The sequence below is a fragment of the Rhinichthys klamathensis genome, unplaced genomic scaffold (assembly GCF_029890125.1).
Source record: "Rhinichthys klamathensis goyatoka isolate OS25496 unplaced genomic scaffold, OSU_Roscu_1.1 h1tg000033l_1, whole genome shotgun sequence".
NCBI lineage: Eukaryota > Metazoa > Chordata > Actinopteri > Cypriniformes > Leuciscidae > Rhinichthys > Rhinichthys klamathensis.
Window position 1 is genome coordinate 1,868,916 of NW_026606582.1, and position 18,882 is coordinate 1,887,797.

General features: G+C 39.6%; 1 protein-coding gene across 1 annotated transcript; it reads right to left on the bottom strand.

Moving 5' to 3' along the window:
• Positions 1–1,403: 1,403 nt before the first annotated feature.
• On the bottom strand, positions 1,404–4,272 carry irx3b (iroquois homeobox 3b). Its single transcript, XM_056245736.1, has 2 exons — positions 3,906–4,272; positions 1,404–2,907 (listed from the first exon to the last, which is right to left on the bottom strand). The coding sequence occupies exons 1-2, from the start codon at positions 4,113–4,115 to the stop codon at positions 2,032–2,034; spliced, it is 1,086 nt and encodes a 361-aa protein (XP_056101711.1). The 5' UTR covers positions 4,116–4,272; the 3' UTR covers positions 1,404–2,031.
• Positions 4,273–18,882: the final 14,610 nt, after the last annotated feature.

Consider the following 18,882-nt stretch of genomic DNA (forward strand, 5'->3'; position numbering starts at 1 on the left):
TATGAGTGACGTACACGCGCGAGAGATCACTTCCGGTGCTTTCCGGAAAAGACCGAAGCGCCGGCGCCCTCAGATCACTTGGACGTGGCTGTGGTTACAAGAGGTAAAAACGATATAAATACTGTTCGTTTTCTCACACAAACCGCTCGTTTCGTGTCTTAGGCCATCAATGTGTACTTACATTTACGAGTCATTAAATCATGTTTAATTTGGACTTCTCTGTGCTGCTCTTTGAGGTGGTGACCATAGACCTGCATTATATGACTGACAGACAAGAACGGTTTGACCTAAAAATATCAAAATTGAAAATACTGTGGAAACAAAGACACCTGCATCTTGGATGCCCTTGAGGTAAGCTAAAACATGCCAAAAATTAATTTCAAAGTGAACTATCCCTTTAAGTACAGATACAGATCTGCAAACAGCAAGATGAGTGAAATGCAAATACGTTGAATCAGTGTCCGAAACAATTCACCTGTAACGCTGAGTTTATCCATTACTTTTAGCTACAAACGAGCTCCTGTTAGCAAACTAGATTTTTTACATTGCTTGAAGAACATGTGAGTGGTGTTTGCCACATTGCTAGGGTGTTGCTAGGTGGTTTCTAGGGCATTGTGGGTCGTTTTCAGGTGGATTTTTTTTTAAACCTAGTTTCTATGATATCCTGGTCTCTAGATATTTCACCGCATTTGATCATTTAGAAAAGTAATAGCACAGCTTTCCTCAACAAGGTATCGTATCATGTATGTCTGAAGCACAAGTTACATGTTAGCCTACATACTAGGGGTAAAGGGTTTGCTGAAGTATAGTAATTGTGACAATATTTGGTCTACGTTTATGATCTAATGAGCCGAACCACAGCAGAAGGCAGAACATGTGAAGGTTTAAACTGGGATAGTGTGAGTGCCTGCAGATGGCGCTCTAAAGCTAAGACAACACGTGACAATCCTGAACCAGCAACATGACGACAAACTTCCTCATCTCTAGTGAAGACTGTGTTCTGTGTTCATAATTCTATTCTAATTCTTTCCTATTTTGGTGCAGTTTATGGTTCAGGTTAATTAAAATGTGATTTATGAATAATATAAGCAACTGACGTTTCTTTCATTTGCATTATGTTTTTAATTCTCATCTCATTTCTATAATATTCAATTCAAATGTCTTTTTGAAAAAGGTTGAATAGAAGAAATAATAAATTCATTATGACAATTGTGATTTCAATTTAATATTCAAAATATATGTCTTTGTACAATATTATTTCAAGTAGGTACATTTTCATTTCATTTACAAAACATTGGAAATATTTATTTTGTTTTACCCCATTTCAAATATTCAAACAAAACATGACATATAAAATGCAACGTGACAAACATGTTTTTAAGATCCAAGGCATTTAAAAAAAAAAGAAATGTAAAAGAGAATTCATATTGTTAAATCACTTCTTAAAGATAAGCATGAAGTCTGGTTTAATTTTATTGCGAATCCTTAAATCGGATGTGCTAACATAAGACAAAGATGATGTAACACTTACTCAAATCATAACTCATGTGAACAAAGCCATGTGTGTGTGTGCGCGTATGTGTGTGTCTGTGTTTTAAGACATGACATGATTAGAGGACTTGTTTAAAATTCCCATATAGGCACTATTTCCTCCATGATTTATTATAACCTCTCAATAACTAATTCTGTACAATCTATTCATTTAGATTCATTTGCTGTTTTTAAAATAGGTCTGAATTCACCAATAGTGTGAGACGAAACTGGATAAAAACACAGGACTTATCAAATGATTCTAACAAATTAAACACAATGGAATGCATGTTTACGAGTCAGCAATATAAAATATATTCTAATATAATCTCATAATTTGAAGAGCTAATAGACAGCTTTAATCTATCATAAATTCCGGGCATCCTTTATGTAGAAATTGGATATATCTCTGATTCATGATAACCATCGTGTGTGTTGCGCTCCCATTAGGAAGGTGACAAATAAACCAAATAAATAATAATAATAAAAAACGGATTTGTTTTATAGGTTGTGAGTCCTCTGGTCTCCGTGCTTCATGTGTGTGTGTGTGTTTGAGGTGTTCTGGTGTTTAAGTCCGAGGTAATGGCTGGTCAAGGCCATCTGATGGGCCGAAAAGGCCATTTTGGTCCAGTTTTGAACATGGAGAGGACTCCTGACGGTCTGCGCATCACAGTTCCTCGGGATCCGCGAGGGCTTGTTGGGACTGTCCGGTGTGGTTGCGGTTTCAGCCAGAGACCAGATCTTCGGCTTCTGAGGCGGACTCGCGTGAACCGAGGGCTCTTGCGCTGCCGGACTCTTTTTGACGCGCTCCTCCTCTCCCTCGTCTGAGTTCGTGTCTTTCATAACACTGCTCATAAAACTCTTCTCAGCTCCCGCATCATCATATTCCTCAGACGCATCAGAGTCAGAGACTTTAGACACCGACTTCTCGTCCTCCGGATAATCACAATCCTGCTTGTCTTCCATGCTTTCCGTGTCAATGTTCTCCAGGTCTATTTCCTCGTCCTCGTCCCGCTTGTCTCCGTCCTCGTTGTCGCTCGTATACACATTCCCTTCCTCGTCGGTCCTTGTTTTGGGAACCCAAGTCATTTTGTTCTCTTTCTTCAGCCTCCTCCGGGCGTTGGCGAACCAGGTGGACACCTGAGTGAGGGTCATTTTAGTGATGATGGCCAGCATGATCTTCTCGCCCTTGGTGGGATACGGGTTTTTCCTGTGTTCGCTGAGCCAGGCCTTCAGGGTGCTGGTGCTCTCACGGGTGGCGTTCTTGGGTCGGGACGGGTCACCAAACTGATACTGGTGTCCGTATGGGTAGAAGTGTGTGTGAGGAAACCCTGCGTGCTGAATCCCAGGACTGTCTTTAAACTCGTACTGCGAGCCCTTACACAGAGGGAAAAAAGCAGATGTGAGCATTTGTGGTTCTAAGAGAGAGAAAAAAATACTTGCTTATTTTCTTCTATATTTGTATATAAAAAAAATGGATGAAAAACATGAATAACCCTAAAGAAAATCAAAACTATCTTGAAGAATAAAGAATTGTCCAGTGTATTATTTTTTTTTTTTGCATCTGACACTGCAAAATGAAAATATATAGTTTCCTTTATTATTATTTTCAATCTATATGGAACAACTTTGGCTATTTAACTTTAATGCATTCAGTGAAATTAAATAAGCGTTTTAAGCGTTTTGATCGGGTTAACATTTAAAACTACCGTATATGAAGAAGCCTACATTCTCGTTGTTCTCAAGGGATCTTGAATTGCCTTTGAATATTAAAAAAAACATGGAAGTTCCATGATTGAATCTTCAGGTAATAAAAATACATAAATGTAGGCTGTTATTAATTTGCATAGATAAAAACGAAAACGTCATTTGTGGAACGTGACAAACGTTCTCTTCGTTTAAAAACATTTTTACTTAAATCTACACCGTTTCTTTTGTTTTATTTTTTAAAGTATCGAACCTATACGGTTTTAGTAATTATATGTCATATGGTAGCAACATTTTCCAATTTTAAGACATCCGCATTTTCTTAAAAATAGCCGTTTTCTTATCAAGAACATTTTAAGGCTGTATAGGGTTCGTGTGTTGAACTTAACGGTTTTTTTTTTTTTTGAGAAAAAAAAACGTTTAGCATATTTTAATACTGTTTTCTTTAAAGAATCAATTCGTAGAAGTGAAATAAATAACTAGATAATTAGAAAAGGTTTTTTTTGGTGCTTACAACTAAACTTTAATTGTCGGCTTGCTAGTGCGGTTAACAGGCTTTAGTCATCGGATAAGGATAAAATGCGAACAATATTTTCAACCTAAAAGATGCTTGTAAATCCAAATGATTATTGTGTTCTTGGACTCAAAGCTTTCTTCTCTGCACTCACCAGCTGGTTGAGTATGGAGAGGTCGCTGGAATAGGGCAGGAACGCGCTGTATCCCTGCGCGTTGGCGAACGGAGCTCCATACATGCTGGAGAGGACGCTCGAGAGCGAGCCCGACGCGTTGAGATCCGCGACGCGACCGCCGACCGACGCGTGCCGCTCCGTGGAGTACAGCGGTCTGATGTACTTATAGCCGAGCTGCGGGAGAGACATGCTGATGCTGGGCGACGGAGAGAGTCACGGATCTCGCCTTGACACGGAGGATTCAGAGGAACCTCGCGGAGAGTCTTGGGGAGAGTTACAGCTCTCTCCAGTCTGAGGTGGACTGAGGTCACATTCAGATCGAGTGGGATTGTTCACAACACTCGTGTGATTGACATTTCTAGTGTCTCACAGGCCCCTCCCATCCCAGAAAACTCTCTCTCTCTCTCTCTCTCTCTCTCTCTCTCTCTCTCTCTCTCTCTCTCTCTCTCTCTCTCTCTCTCTCTCTCTCTCTCTCTCTCTCTCCCACACACACTGTGTCTTTCGTAGTCCGATCAATTCCGACTTTATTTCTTATTACCCTTTAATCAAATCAAAATTTATTTTCACACAACTAGATATAAACCGGATCCATATAGGCTATATTGTGACAGAAACAAGACAAACATTTAGCCTATGTGTGTCAGGAATAGGCTAACTAATCGCCATAAAAATAGCTACAATTTAAACAACAATTATAACACAGCTTGACTAATTTATTATGACAATAAAATGTGATATATAGGCCTAAAAACCTATACAAATGATACAAATATTCTGTCAATATGAAAATTAATTAAATAGCCACGGTAAAAAAATAAAATAAAAACAAGAGCTTGTTATTCGTCATTATAAAAAAAAATTAATATTTCTGCAAAATGCGATTTAAACAAGATTTTTCTGTCAACATTAAGACTTAATCAGAGAAACAACAGATACAATATTGAAATTCCAGGAAAAGCTTAAATAAATCCTGAAGAGGCATATTGATGCTTTATTGTCCTCAGAAAACAGTGCTGAGATTACATCTCCATCATCGAGTTATTATGAACAACATCATAAATCTTATTTCACAGAAACTAATCCGCTTTAAAGGGAGTTTTTATCCGGCGAAGGAAACGATCATATCACTATAAATCGACATGTGCTTAAATTAACAAAGGATAAAACAAAAGATCTGTAGATTTGAAACTAAAGGAAGTTAGATAATAAGAGATGACATTAAATTGAATTCTGTTTAAGCTTTTCTGGTCCATTTTCACTCGGTTTGAAAACGCATGACTGTATTTCCCACATTAATACAAAGAGTAAAAGAACAGGTTTATGTTGCTGAATTCCAAACTAAAGAATAATAGCAAATGTTACACTTCTGTTAAATCGGGAGAAAAAGAGGCGCTGCGTCAAAGACGTGATTTTTTTTGTGTTATGTGAATTTCACTGAAATAAAGATCCATATTGATTTTGCATTATGGTGGATCACTATAGCTATAAAATAATTGTAATAACATGGTTTTACCAAAGCTCTTAAAACAAGAGATATAAGGGATAGGCATATTTAGTCCAACGAAACAAAGAGAAAAGCTTTTTTAGAGTTTCTTTCTTTTTATCCATCTTCCAAAATTAAGAACCAAAATGATTATATATCTTCGAGGAATATTTATTTGGCTACATTTCCACTGAAGGAACATTCACTCTAAGAAATGCTGGGTTGTTTCAACCCATGTTTGTGTCAAATATGGACAAAATTTAAACCAACAGTTGGGTTTAAAAATTACACACAACAAAATTTAGACCAACGGTTGGATTTGTCCAAATGTGACCCAAACATGGCTTGAAACAAACCAGCGTGTTTGGAAAGGACAATGAAAACAAAATCTAAACTCTCAGGAGTTTATTAAGTTGCCCCAAATGCACCAACGAGTCATCGGCGGATTTCGAGATTCAACCTTCTATCAAGTTGTATATCTTACAGCAGCATTGATCCATATAGAGCTGTGGTGGACCGTCATAAGGAGTTCATAACCGCAGGGCTGCTGACGCCGAGCTGTTATAGCGCGATTAGACGCGGCGCGCGAGTCTGTCGGCCATGATTTGCACGCGCTGGAGCGAGTTGGTGGGGCGGTAACGAAAAATAAATAGTGTTTGCAAATTATCTGAACATCCTACCCTGCCATCTCGTGCTCCTTTTGCACCTGCTTTATTTCAGCAGGCGAATAGCTGGAATCTCGAGGAATCAATAGGGCGTTTAGCCAGGAGAAACAGAGTCCTTATGGCAGTCAAATGGATGACTTCACAGCCAGTTATTCTTAAGTAATAGATCCAGTGCGCTCCGCCACCCTGAAGAGACAGCAGCGAAAACACATTTCCCAGAATACTAACAGGAGCGTCGCGCGCCGTGTCGAGGGTCACAGGTTAATGCAATGCACGCGCGAACAGTTTGTTTTCCTGCGAAGTTTAGTAGCTGACCAATGAAGCTTGTAATTACAATATTCCAAAAAACTGGTCTTGGATCAGTATATAAATCTCTCCATCCAATTACAAGATGTAATATTTCTGCAGTGGCGCTGGTAATGAGCTCTAATGCCTGAGCTTCAGTTAATCCCCCTCGGATGCAGCACAGATCAGATGTTGCCTCTGTAATTAGACTGGCAGAAAATCATTATTTCATGTTCAAATAGAAAATGAGGTTGGTGGGGAAGTTAATTTCTCTCTGCTCTGTCAAGCATGGACAAGAATTTAATGATTTAATTACAGTTGTAAGCTCTTTGGATCAGACTTAAATGGAGACGGGTTTTTTTACCCTTTCTTCTTCGGCACAGTTGTGTAAATGGCTACGGCGACTCAAAGCCTTTGACACGAGCTCAGAGAGAGCAGAGATCTTTCTTATGACGATATTAATTGCCTCGCTTCCTTGTTCAACATCTTAAGTAACACCTCTTCATCCTTGATGACACTGTACAACACACAACGAGAAGTTTAGAAGAATGACTAGGCTGCTCTTTTCCCTGCAGTGAAAGTGAATGGGGACTCAGATTACATTCATCAACTCACACATCAGTTGTGGTAAACGGAAGCTCGTTCGCTGATCGATGTTTATATGTGAATAAAAGCCTAAATTCAATCTGTTCCTCATTTAAAGTGATCGAGTCTCTTCAGAAAATTTGACATAAATCGCTCAATTCATATGGATTAGATTTACGATCTCTTTATGAACTTTTTGAAGTGTGAAAGTGGTAGTTGCGTAGCTGTCAATGAGGGACAGAAAGCTCTCAGATTTCATTGAAAAGATCTTCTTTTGTGTTGTGAAGATGAACGAAAGTCTTACGGGTTTGGAACGACATGAAGGCGAGTAAATGATGACAGAATTTTCATTTTTGGGTGAACAAACCCTTTAAGATGAAGTGAAGTCATAGGTTTGTGTGAAGAACAGGCTGATATTGTTAACTAAAACTGAATCTATTTTTTTGTTAATTTAAATAAAATATGAATAATATAGAAATGAAAATTGAAGGAGCATGAGAAATATTGCCTTGTCAACAAACTTAATAAAATAAGTTGAATTTGAAGTACTGCAATTATTAAAAGTAAAACTGAAATAAAAATAAATGAAAGCTATACATATATATAAAAGAACTAATACAAATGACAAAAGCACATTAAAAAAAATTAGTAAAAATGAAAGAAAATACAGAAAAATATAAACATGATTATTAGGATAATTGACAGTATAAATACTATAATACTATTAAAATAACACACACTGAAATTCTGCCAAAGCTCTCAAATTTCAGTCTTCTAAATGTGGGCTCTTTTTGGAGACAGATTGTTTCATATGAACTGTCAAATGGAAAAGAGCTGCAGAAATATTCTTTTAAAATGAACTGATTAACTGAGCAGCAAAGAGCAACTTCTCCTTCTCTCATGTTTCAGAGAAACGTTGGCAAAGTCAAGAGATCACACTCTTGACTCAACATGAAATGTTACTTCTGAAATCAACTTTCAAGACCAGTGTCAGTGCTATCCACATTAATGTACTCATAAATCAACTATAGTCTGGTTTATGTGTGTTTTTTATTTCTCCTCATTGAAAGCAATGCTAATAACACAATAAAAAGGTCCCATTTCCTGGTTTTGTCAGCTTGTTTTCTTCCCTGCACTATTAAATGAAGCCCCTGTGCCTTCACTGCCAGTATAACGCTGACATTGTCCACAGTCCAGTGCGGATATGCAAGAATATCATTTAGTATTCAGAGGCTTTATGTGTCACTCAACATGACAGACCCCCTCATGTCTCTTCCATATTCAGAAATCCCTCCATATTCCCCGTCCCGTAGGAGCAGCTTGCAGAAATGCATGTGTTTTAAAGGGTTAAATCCTTCATGAGTTCACAGCAAAAGATCTGCAGGTGCCAACAAAATATGATCAAATTATCTGTTACTAAACCAAGCATCACATTATTCCTCATATTTCACCTTCCACTGTACATGTTTATTCATAAATGTATTTACACTGTCAATTGCAGTACAGTTCCTTGTTGTGTGTGAGTGTGTGTTCATGTAAAAGTGTGTGTGCTGTAAATTAGCTGTGGGAGAGTGTGATTTTCGGACACTAGTGAGATTAGTTCTAGCAAACGTGTGTTCCTGAAGCGACACCTTCTCGAGAGACCTGTGCTCTCCATTCCTCTCTCTGAGTTCGGTCTCGATCACACTGTATTCCTGAAACCAGTTTTCATGTCAACTACATATATATATGAATAGGTATTTATAGATTTTGCATATGGTGGTTTCCTGCGCCACCGTAGGGTTTTCTGAGTCGTTGACAAGTACTTAAGATGTTCCGGTTGGTCGGTGAGTGAAAAGAGCTCAACATCTCTATGATATTCTGGTCTGTAGATATGGCTCAAATCCCTCCTTCAATGTAAATCTATGGAAATTTTTTCTTGCCTGTTTTATCATCCATACGAGAAAACCTCAAGACTGGTCTCAGAAATATAACCGCACACCTCTCCTCCTTTAATTAAGGTATTATTGATGCTCGTAGCAAAATGGTTATAGAACAAGTTATAAATCAAAGTTTTAAGTAAAAAATATAATCTACGCGAAGGCGAATGCTAACACTTCACTCATTGTGATCATGACACACTCCAGTACTCTAAATGTTTCTGGCAATAAACTGGATGTGAAATCTGAGGCTTTCGCACCAGAGGAACGTTCCCATAGTTCCTTTAACTGGTGGAAGTACCTGCTTTTTGGTATGTTTGCACCGCAGGAACTGGGAAAGAGTTTAGTTATAGGAACGGCTTTCGGGGGAACTAAGTTAGCTCCTACTTCATTTTCATTTCTAACTCCATGAACATGGAAAACAACAAGACATAAACAGAAAGCTAATGTTCACGCATTTAACTACCCAGTTCGAAAGCCCCTATTATTCAGGTAGCAAGCCATAAATATGTTGACTGTTTTACTAGCATGCTGAATTGTTCCGCCATAAACTGATCAGGGGCGCTCTTCTTCTTGTACTACGACGTAACTACACTCTTCAAAATACAGGTTCTTAAGGGGCTTCATTATGGAACCATCAGGGCCAATAAGGACCTTTAGTTTTAAGTGTGTGAACTTTTATTTTGAGTGTACCATAGTTTAATGCTTTGTTGGAAAAATTAACTAATAAACTATTAGCTGGTCACGACTGTTTCCTTAAACCGCAGTAACCTTCAGACGACAATATTGTCAAAACGATCCCAATCACACGGATCATTGAAAACAACTAAAAATGCTGTTATTCACACCGGGCCAGTAGTTGGCAGTCACTGTTTAAAGAAAAACTAGTGCACCTATGGACTGAGCATGTAATACGCATGATGCATGGCATCACCGTTTTAACAAATTCGTGTTTTTGAGATCATAATGGTATCGTTTTCAAAAACGTGCACTTTTAAACCCGTTTTCAGTTTGCATGTAAATGATCGGCCCAAAATGGCCCCTCATTCCCACACATCCATCATTCGAACAACATCGGTTCAACAAACAAAAACAAAGAACTATTGTTAGTGACGTCGTCATGCAGGAGGTGGAGTACAACTGCTGTTAATTCATCGGTTCAACATAAAATCCATGGTATTTAAGTATTGATCGTAATATTTTATGCATGAGCAGGGCTGCGTTTGTCAAGCGTTGTAAGCCAACAATGCTCTCTACGATCAACTTAGCTGCAAAGCTTTTGAGAAACGCAGCTCAGGGCAGATACGCCATGCACACTTTTGATAAATGCCACTCAAAGCACACAACTTTGTGATGCTGTTTGCGAATGTTTGATGAAACTATAGTTTCGGGAAACACTGAATCATTGAGTAACGATGGATCCTGCAACCAGTTGGCTAACAGTGCTTTTGGGAAACGCACCCCAGATCTTTCGTTTCCACATACTTGTATGTTTCTGCAGGGCCGTTTGAAGGAATTTGGGGGCCCCAAGCAAAATGGACATGGAGGCCCCCCAAGCCCCCCCACCCCACACACACACTTACACACACTTTATATGAATAAAAAAGGTTTACAGTGCAAATACTGCTGTTGCATACTGTGCATAAAAAAAATAAAAAATTACAGTGACATAAGCTATGAAAAAATCATGTTCCTCTGCCTTTTTCAGGTTAAATAATGTTTATAGATGGGTAAGGTTACAAATTATTTATTAAGTAAAAAGACTGTTTGCTAACAGTTAAATGACAATTAACTAAATATTAAATAACTAACAATTTACCATCTATTAATGATTGTTATTATAAAGTGTAAAACAGAAAACTTAAAGGGATACTCCACCGGTTTTTCATATTAAACTATGTTATTCCCTTAACTAAGACGAGTTGATACATACCTCTCTCGTCTCAGTGCGTGCACTACATCGCTCTGTATTGCTGCAAAACTTTGTTAGCACTTAGCTTAGCCCAGTGCATTAAATATGGGCCAAAAAGAGAAGCGACCAAACACTTCCTCGTTTTCCCTATTTAAACACAGTTACTCGAGTAGTGTAACTCGACCTAGGCTGGTGACACAAAATAAAACGTTGTGTTTTTCTAAGCGTTTAAAATTGATGACTATATTGTATGGCGGAATACCATAGCAAGTGCTTTTGAGCACTTCAACTTGGCGCAATAATATCATCACTCGTGAAAAGTCCTCTTACCGGCTCCCGCTTCCTCTCCCCCTCCCTCTCATTTTCGTCAATACAACCAACGTGACTTTTACTACCTGTGCTATTAGCAAACTGCAGATCATTTGCAATGGCGGACTTTGTAGATGAGGGACCGTGAGAGGGAAAGATATGATCCAGAACAGACCGGAGCTTTCCCGAAAGCAGCTAACCAAGCTCTCCGCTGTATGTGGTGTGTTGGAATTCTGTGAAAAATGACAGCACTATGTACATTCTCCTTATTTTCACAACCCTTTACGATGCACGTTTTAACCATGATTGTATACAAACTAGCTTCCAACAACCTGTTACTTCGTCAACTCCGCTCAAACTACTACTACCGGCGCATGTCACGTTGGTTGTATTGACGGAAATGAGAGGGAGGGGGAGAGGAAGCGGGAGCCGGTAAGAGGACTTTTCACGAGTGAAGATATTATTGCGCCAAGTCGAAGTGCTCAAAAGCACTTGTTATGGTATTCCGCCATACAATATAGTCATCAATTTTAAACGCTTAGAAAAGCGCAACGTTTTATTTTGTGTCACCAGCCTAGGTCGAGTTACACTACTCGAGTAACTGTGTTTAAATAGGAAAAACGAGGAAGTGTTTGGTCGCTTCTCTGCTTGGCCCATATTTAATGCACTGGGCTAAGCTAAGTGCTAACAAAGTTTTGCGGCAATACAGAGCGATATAGTGCACGCACTGAGACGAGAGAGGTATGTATCAACTCGTCTTGGTTAAGGGAATAACATAGTTTAATATGAAAAACCGGTGGAGTATCCCTTTAAAGATATGTTAGCATTTCCCTATTTTGATATTAGAAGGGAAGGGATGCTGCTTTCACTACCAATGCTTAAAAACATCCCAAGCTAATGTTTGATGCATGGAATTTATTGTGTGGTTTTCCTAACCCCCATTGGTAAATAGATTATCACGGTGGAATAGTTATGCTATGCCACTTTCATCAAAACCTATTAGCTATAGCAATGACATGTCATTAAATACGATAAACAGTGATTCTGGAACTCCTTAAACCGTTAAAAAACATATTACAGTATGTAACGTTAACCATATTCCGTCCGTTCGAAAAAAAAAATCCACTAACTGTTCGTTACAAGCAGCATTTGCCGTCAGGCAGGTAGCTAACATAAACATATTTTTGCTAGCCTAATGTTACCTGCTGCAAAATTACACCATTTGTACAAGACAAGTAGAGCTATTTTTATGCAGTGTAATTTATTACTTTACCACTATCTGGTATTTTACTTAACCTTCTCTTCCTTTCTCTTCTTTCTTTTCTGGCTTCCTGAAGCATAATTCCGCTTCATGATAACTCCCGAGGAGGTTTGTATTTTGCCGGCAGCAGAGATCGCGTGGTTGGCTGGCTGCTGTCAGCGACTACTGAGGGGGCCCCCTTGAGGGGGATTCCGATAACAGTGTCATTGCACTTTACTGCATTGACTATCAAAGGGGCGCTCACAGTTTGTCGTTGCATTTTATTCTTAAACAGTCGTTGTCTTGGGGCCCCAGTCCAGCTCGGGGCCCCAAGCAATTGCTTGGTTTGCCTGTCCTGTTCCGACGGGCCTGTGTTTCTGGCCTAATACTTCGTTTAAACCACCAACCCCAGTAGGAGCAAGAGAGATGCTTGCTTTAGCAAAGCCACCAACGATACTGTCATTTGAATATTAAAACATTACAATCACTAATCACCGCAGACTGCCACACCAGTCCAGCCCTTTCAAAGAACCCGACACAATACGACATCCACCTCAATAGACACCGAACACGCATTGTAATGTAAAACATGCCGGGGAGGAAAAAGGCAATTATTATTTTAAGAGAATGATTACAATCTGAAATGAAAGGACCTCGGTGGTCTGTTATTTCTACGAGGGGAAGATTAATCTTTTCCAATCTGTGGACAGGATAATCAGGACTGTCCCTCACACCTGGGCTTCCCGTGTGTGTGTGTGTGTGGCCGTGATGGAGAGAGTAGAGTAATTAATGACTCTCACCCCACGGCTGACAGTAATGGATTGGCTGCTATCAGTGCTGGCCATCCGTTCGTTCGTGGGAAAATATCACGGCGGCCACTTTGATGGGATCGAGCGAGTCTTCATGAAATAGAGTTTTCAAGTGAAGTTATCTCGAATGCGACTGGTCGTAAGGGCTCCTCGGGGCAGGTTATGTTGGCCAGAGAGGTCTTAACAGCTAATTTCATCTAGAAATGCTTTTGTGTTTGTATGTTACAGTTCCTTTGTATGTAGGTTCGATACAAGTTGAGGTCTATGTAAAGCATATGTGACATGCTGTCGTTTACCACAGTAAATCATTTCAGCTCAACCCTCAATTTGTAAAATTGCTCTTAAATATGAAGGTTTTAAAAGGGGGTTTTCGCAGCGATGCCGTTTTTTGGTTCCCCAAAGAACCTTACATTGAACCGTTCGTAACAGAACCATTTTGGACATTTGAATAATGAGCTTCATATGAACACTTTAATTAAGAACCTTTTGTGGAATGGAAGGGTTCTTCATGGAACCATCAATGCGAAAACAAAACTGTATTTATTAAAAAACATTTACAGTGCAAGCAATGCATCAAGCTAAAAGTTAAAATACTCCCTCACATTTTTGTTAACATCAGACTAATAAGATAAAATCACTCTATTATAACCAATATTATATCTCTTGTCAAGACCATGTAAAGCCAGTAAACCTGGTATTTTTTTGCACGTAATATGTGTAACGGAGGCCAGCTAGTAGTCGCTGTGCGAGTAAACCTCACTCCTCTGATCTCAATAGGCGCTCTAGCAACAGACGCTAGGGGCAGTCTTTAGCCTCCTTGTTAGAGCGCCTGACTCTCACGACCGAGATCCGCTCAGAGCGGGGTGAGAAGGACCCGGGTGGAGGGGTTACATTGGTGCCGTGACCCGGATGGGAGTGAGGTTTAGGGGGGGTGAGTGTAACGGAGGCCCGCTAGTAGTCGCTGTGCGAGTAAAACTCAATCCTCTGATCTCAATAGGCGCTCTAACAAGGAGGCTAAAGACTGCAGCCCCTAGCGTCTGTTGCTACAGCGCCTATTGAGATCAGAGGAGTGAGGTTTACTCGCACAGCGACTACTAGCTGGCCTCCGTTACACATGTACAAATAAAAGAAACAGACGTGGATGAAGGGATGCAGTCCTATATTTGAAAAAGGATTTAGACAACAGGACAGCTCAAACATCTCATATTCTTGAGTGGAACAATTAATATAAGCATTTTAACCAAAAGAAAAGCTGTTCATGTCTGCTTTTAAACACCCCTGCCACGCACCATAGACGTCCATTGTAAGGGTTGAGTTAAACTGCTTTTGTGGTCATTGTCAGGATGCTACAGATGTTGTTGATGGAGCTCAAGTTTTATTGAACCTGGAATATTCCTTTGACTCATATTCAGTATATCTATTCTTTGAAATCTAATATATAATAATATCAACATGCAGACATCACGCACCACAAGGTTCGCTAAATCGATTATCAATGTTAAATTATGCTTGAAAACTCTAGAATTTTTCCATTTTACTCTGATATAGACTATACATCTTCTCTCAAACTCTCATAAACACATACACAGTGAGGAGGAAGTATTAGCATAAATACATTAGAATATGAATAAGTGCGAGCGCTCAATAATGATTAATATTCATTCACGCTGCAGTCTTCAGATCAGGCTCACTACCCAACAATCCACAACTATTAATATTTAAATGCTGGTTTTATTTAACAGCGATACTCTGCATGAGGGTGTTTATGGGCGTGATGCGAGAGATCTTGATAAGTTTCTCCTGAGAGCTGCACTTGAGCAGATACATTCAACCCGCCAGTGTCATCTGCGAAATCCAATTTAACACAAAGCGCTCTTATTTACAGAGAAGCCAAAGATAAACATACCTGAATGACTTTTGTCCAAAACCATTATGCTCATAAATTTAGCACCCAAACCTTTTTTTCTCTCGCTTTCTTACTTCTCTAAAATTCGTCTTTGTGAGTGTTTAGAGCTTTGCCCTCGATTCAAAGGTCAAAAGTGCATCACCAGTTGTGGCCTACTGGGATCCTTTTACCTAAAACACAGGAATATGTCCTCACTGACATAGAAACAAAGCCATGGAAATGAGCAAAGACTGTCTATCAGATGTTAGAACATAAGCTGTCTACCTAGCATACAATCCCGATAGGAAGGTTCTTCCAAAAACAATGCCTTAGTTTTTGGATAGAATTGCATGAGCTCAGTGTAAAAAAAGAAAAGAATTCAAGATGGTGGACAAAGTAAGGAAATATGTTGATAATAAGTAAGAGATAATACATCCAGCCGGTTCTTCGTGCTTATTACACGGCTACTTGAAGTAAATAATTAGACTTGAGTTGAAATATCTTATTAGCTCTGATAATTATGAAAAAAAGAGATATTGAGTGTACAAAACGGCATGGTTGAGCAAGTCCGAGAGCAAGTCCGCGATACCGGATGGCATAATTAAGTAATAGTGCACAAAATATTGATTTGAGTTTTAATATTTTATCAGCTCACCAAACAGAAAACTTCCACAAAGAAAAACCGTTCCTAACCAGCGTATAGCGCTGACTTCAGTAACCCGGATGAGCCTGTTGTCAGTTTTTACCGGTTGCTATCAGGGAATAACACACCGCTCGGTATTCCACAGAGTCGTGTAATAAACATACTTATTATAATACCAAAAACTATGGATAAAAACAGTCCCTGGAGGGAAAAAAACAGCTTAAAACAGTCGAAAGTTTGCTGTTTTCAACTGGCTGCCCGGCTGTTTTCCAGCTGGTCAGGTTTGTTGGCTCTAGTGGGGTTTTGGGCATTCGTTGGCTGATTTTGTCAGCTGTTATGTCACACTAATACGTTTTAGTTTGAAAACACATCTTTTTCTCTCCGCCTTTCGTCCACACTGAGACGCTGTTTTTAGCAATGAAAACGAAGCTTTTTGAAAACACTCTCCAAAGTGGATACATTTTTGAAAACGCTGTTTTGGCATTGTAGTGTGGACCGTGAAAACGGAGGTATTTAAAAACGATGACGTAAGTTTAGTCATGTGACACATAATGAACCCTTAGATATTCATGTTTATACTAGTATTGTGCCTGTTATGTGCTATTCATTTTCAAACAGTTGCTAAAATATGTTACTTTGCAAACTCTTCATATCACAGTCCTGCAAAGATGACAGAAAATTCACTTGCATTTACTTTTCCTGCATGAGACATGAGAGCAGTTGCATTTTAGACCAAACATATAATGGTGACTGAGTGCGACCTGGACGCATCACTGAATGCTGATATATTTTGCGAAATAAAATTATCCTGCCAGAAGAATTGCATGATAACCGGTGATAACTTACTTATGTCTTGTCATCTCCGTGAGCTTTTATGAGGCTTTACGGATGTACTGTAAGGTGAATTTAGCGTTCAGTGTGGATGAGAAACTTTTGGAAAACGTTTGAAAAAGCCAGTGTGGACAGAGAGCGTAGACGTAGCCTTAACCTGCTGAAAACAAGCTTGACCAGGTGGGGAGACCAGTTAAGGTATGAAAGATATGAAAACCACCAAAAAATGTTTTAATGTTTAATTTGTGTGGCCATCGGCTGCTGGTCTGAAAACAAGCTGTGTTCAGGCACATTGTTGGCTAGGGTTGCCACCTGTCCCGGTTTTACCGGGATTGTCCTTCTTTTTAATAACCTGTCCCGGGAAATTTACGCACTCTCCCGGGACACTGAATGTCCCGGTTTTCGAAAGGCTACGTGAATATGTATGTTCAAACTGTGTAGCGCGCGCAACGGCAGAGAGCGAGAGACCTTGCGTGTGTGTGCTAGTGTGAGTCGAGTCTGCCTCAAGAAGCGCATAAGAAGCGCATGTAATCTGAGTGTGGAGCGCGCTTGCTGCACGAGGCGCGGGCGCGAGCACTTCCGTTTTTCTATCAACAGTGGAAACAACTTAAAATAGGCCTACTACTCTATCATTTCTGGTCATAGAAAATAAACATCATTCGCAACAATACATCATTCGCAACTACTTTTATTTGTGTAAACTCACAATAACAAGAAAACGTTGTGCTTTTGTAAAATAAAATAAAACAATCAGTCGCGCTCTTTTATGGTCTCCGTGAACTGGATCGCGTCTCAAAATAAACAAGCCCATAGGCTAAAGCTTGAAATGTCCACTTTTAAACGAACAAATTCGAATCAAAAGAAAATACAGTCTGATTATGTAATCCATATGAATTTCTTCTCTAAAGGCGCATCTGCTTTACAGCGGAGATGGAGATATGTTGCAGCCGATTTAGAAAATACTAGTTTATTAATAAACAATTAAAATGCCTCGTTACTTTTTCAGAAACATTTATAATAGCCTATAAATCATCTATAGCCTTAGAAATATAGTGTTTGGCCTTAGAAAACCATTTTATCCATATAATTTGTGAATATTTTAAATGCTTATTAAAGGGGCAAAAAAAAAATCATGAACAAAAATCTGAAAATACGCGAATATAGGATATATTTTTGCGCAGCATTTGGTGTATAGGCGGGCCTACAGTTAAAATTTAAATTTTGGTGTTCAACCGTTCATTTTTGGTCTTCAAACACCCCCCCCCCCCCCCCCCCCCCCCCCAGTTGGGCGGGTAATATGTCCCGGTTTTTTATCAGACATAGGTGGCAACCCTATTGTTGGCGCATTGCTATTTTGAGGCAACTGAACTGCGCCATTAACCAACAAAAACCTGGTCTAAAGTCAATGGTGCAATCTTTTTTTTGTTATTTAAAGAGCATGTTAGTAAGAGCGCCTATAGGCGGGTCCACAACGCGCATTCACTTTGACCTGTAGATGATCCGTTTCCTCTCTGGAGAAGCGTTCAGTTTTCCCGCTTGCAAATCCCGTCATGTAAATAGCGAATCTGCCACGGCGTGAGCGCAACTGGCTTTTAAAGGGAATGGTAGATGAGATTCTGATTGGTTTATTGCACGTTACGCCCAAAACACACTCATTACTCATTGAGAGAATAGGGACAACCCTTTTAGACCATGCGCCGGGAGCGCTGACCATTTTTCCCGTCATTAAACTAGCAAAAGTGGATTCGGACAAGCCCTAAATGCACTTGCACCGTGCGCTTTAGACCATGAGCTTAGATCAATAAAATAGGGCCCATTGTGTTTTACAATCTCTTCAGATTTTAAAGGTTGTGTAGTGTATTCCTAGCCTGCGTAAAACCAGACCATTCTCAGTTGTAACTGAGTTATGGTCTGGCAAAGCGTCATAGACAAATCATTTCCAGAGGGGCGTCACCAACGGACGTCGTGGATAGACCTAAACCCAATCAGAGCGATGAAGGCGATGACGTATGCAGAGCGGCGGAGAAACATCTCCGAGTGTTGTTCTTTGCTCGGTTTTTAACAAAAAGGAAACGTTCAAATCGCTTAAAACAGACGCGATAGCTGATTGGAACGAGTGATGTTCGACGGCGGCATCCATCTTTGTAATGTAGGCTACAAAATCTGCTTCAAAATCCCAGCGCTGTCGTCATCGTGTAAAGCCCGCCCCAACGCTTCTGATTGGTGCCTCGATTTCGGCGGATTGGAAATGGGCTTGAATGAGCTCTTTGCCAGACTAACTTTCAGAGCTAATCTAAATTTGCCGGAAGTTGTCTGGGTTTTCCCAGGCTAGTGTATTCCTGCCTTATGTCGAATGTCTGTTTGTAACTGTGGTGCGTTGAGTTCCCGAA

Coding starts and splice junctions, on each gene's coding strand:
- irx3b (XM_056245736.1), bottom strand. CDS start 4,115: ATGTCTCTCCCGCAGCTCGGCTATAAGTACATCAGACCGCTGTACTCC. Junction 2,908..3,905: donor TCTCCATACTCAACCAGCTG/GTGAGTGCAGAG, acceptor CCTCTGTGTAAG/GGCTCGCAGTACGAGTTTAA.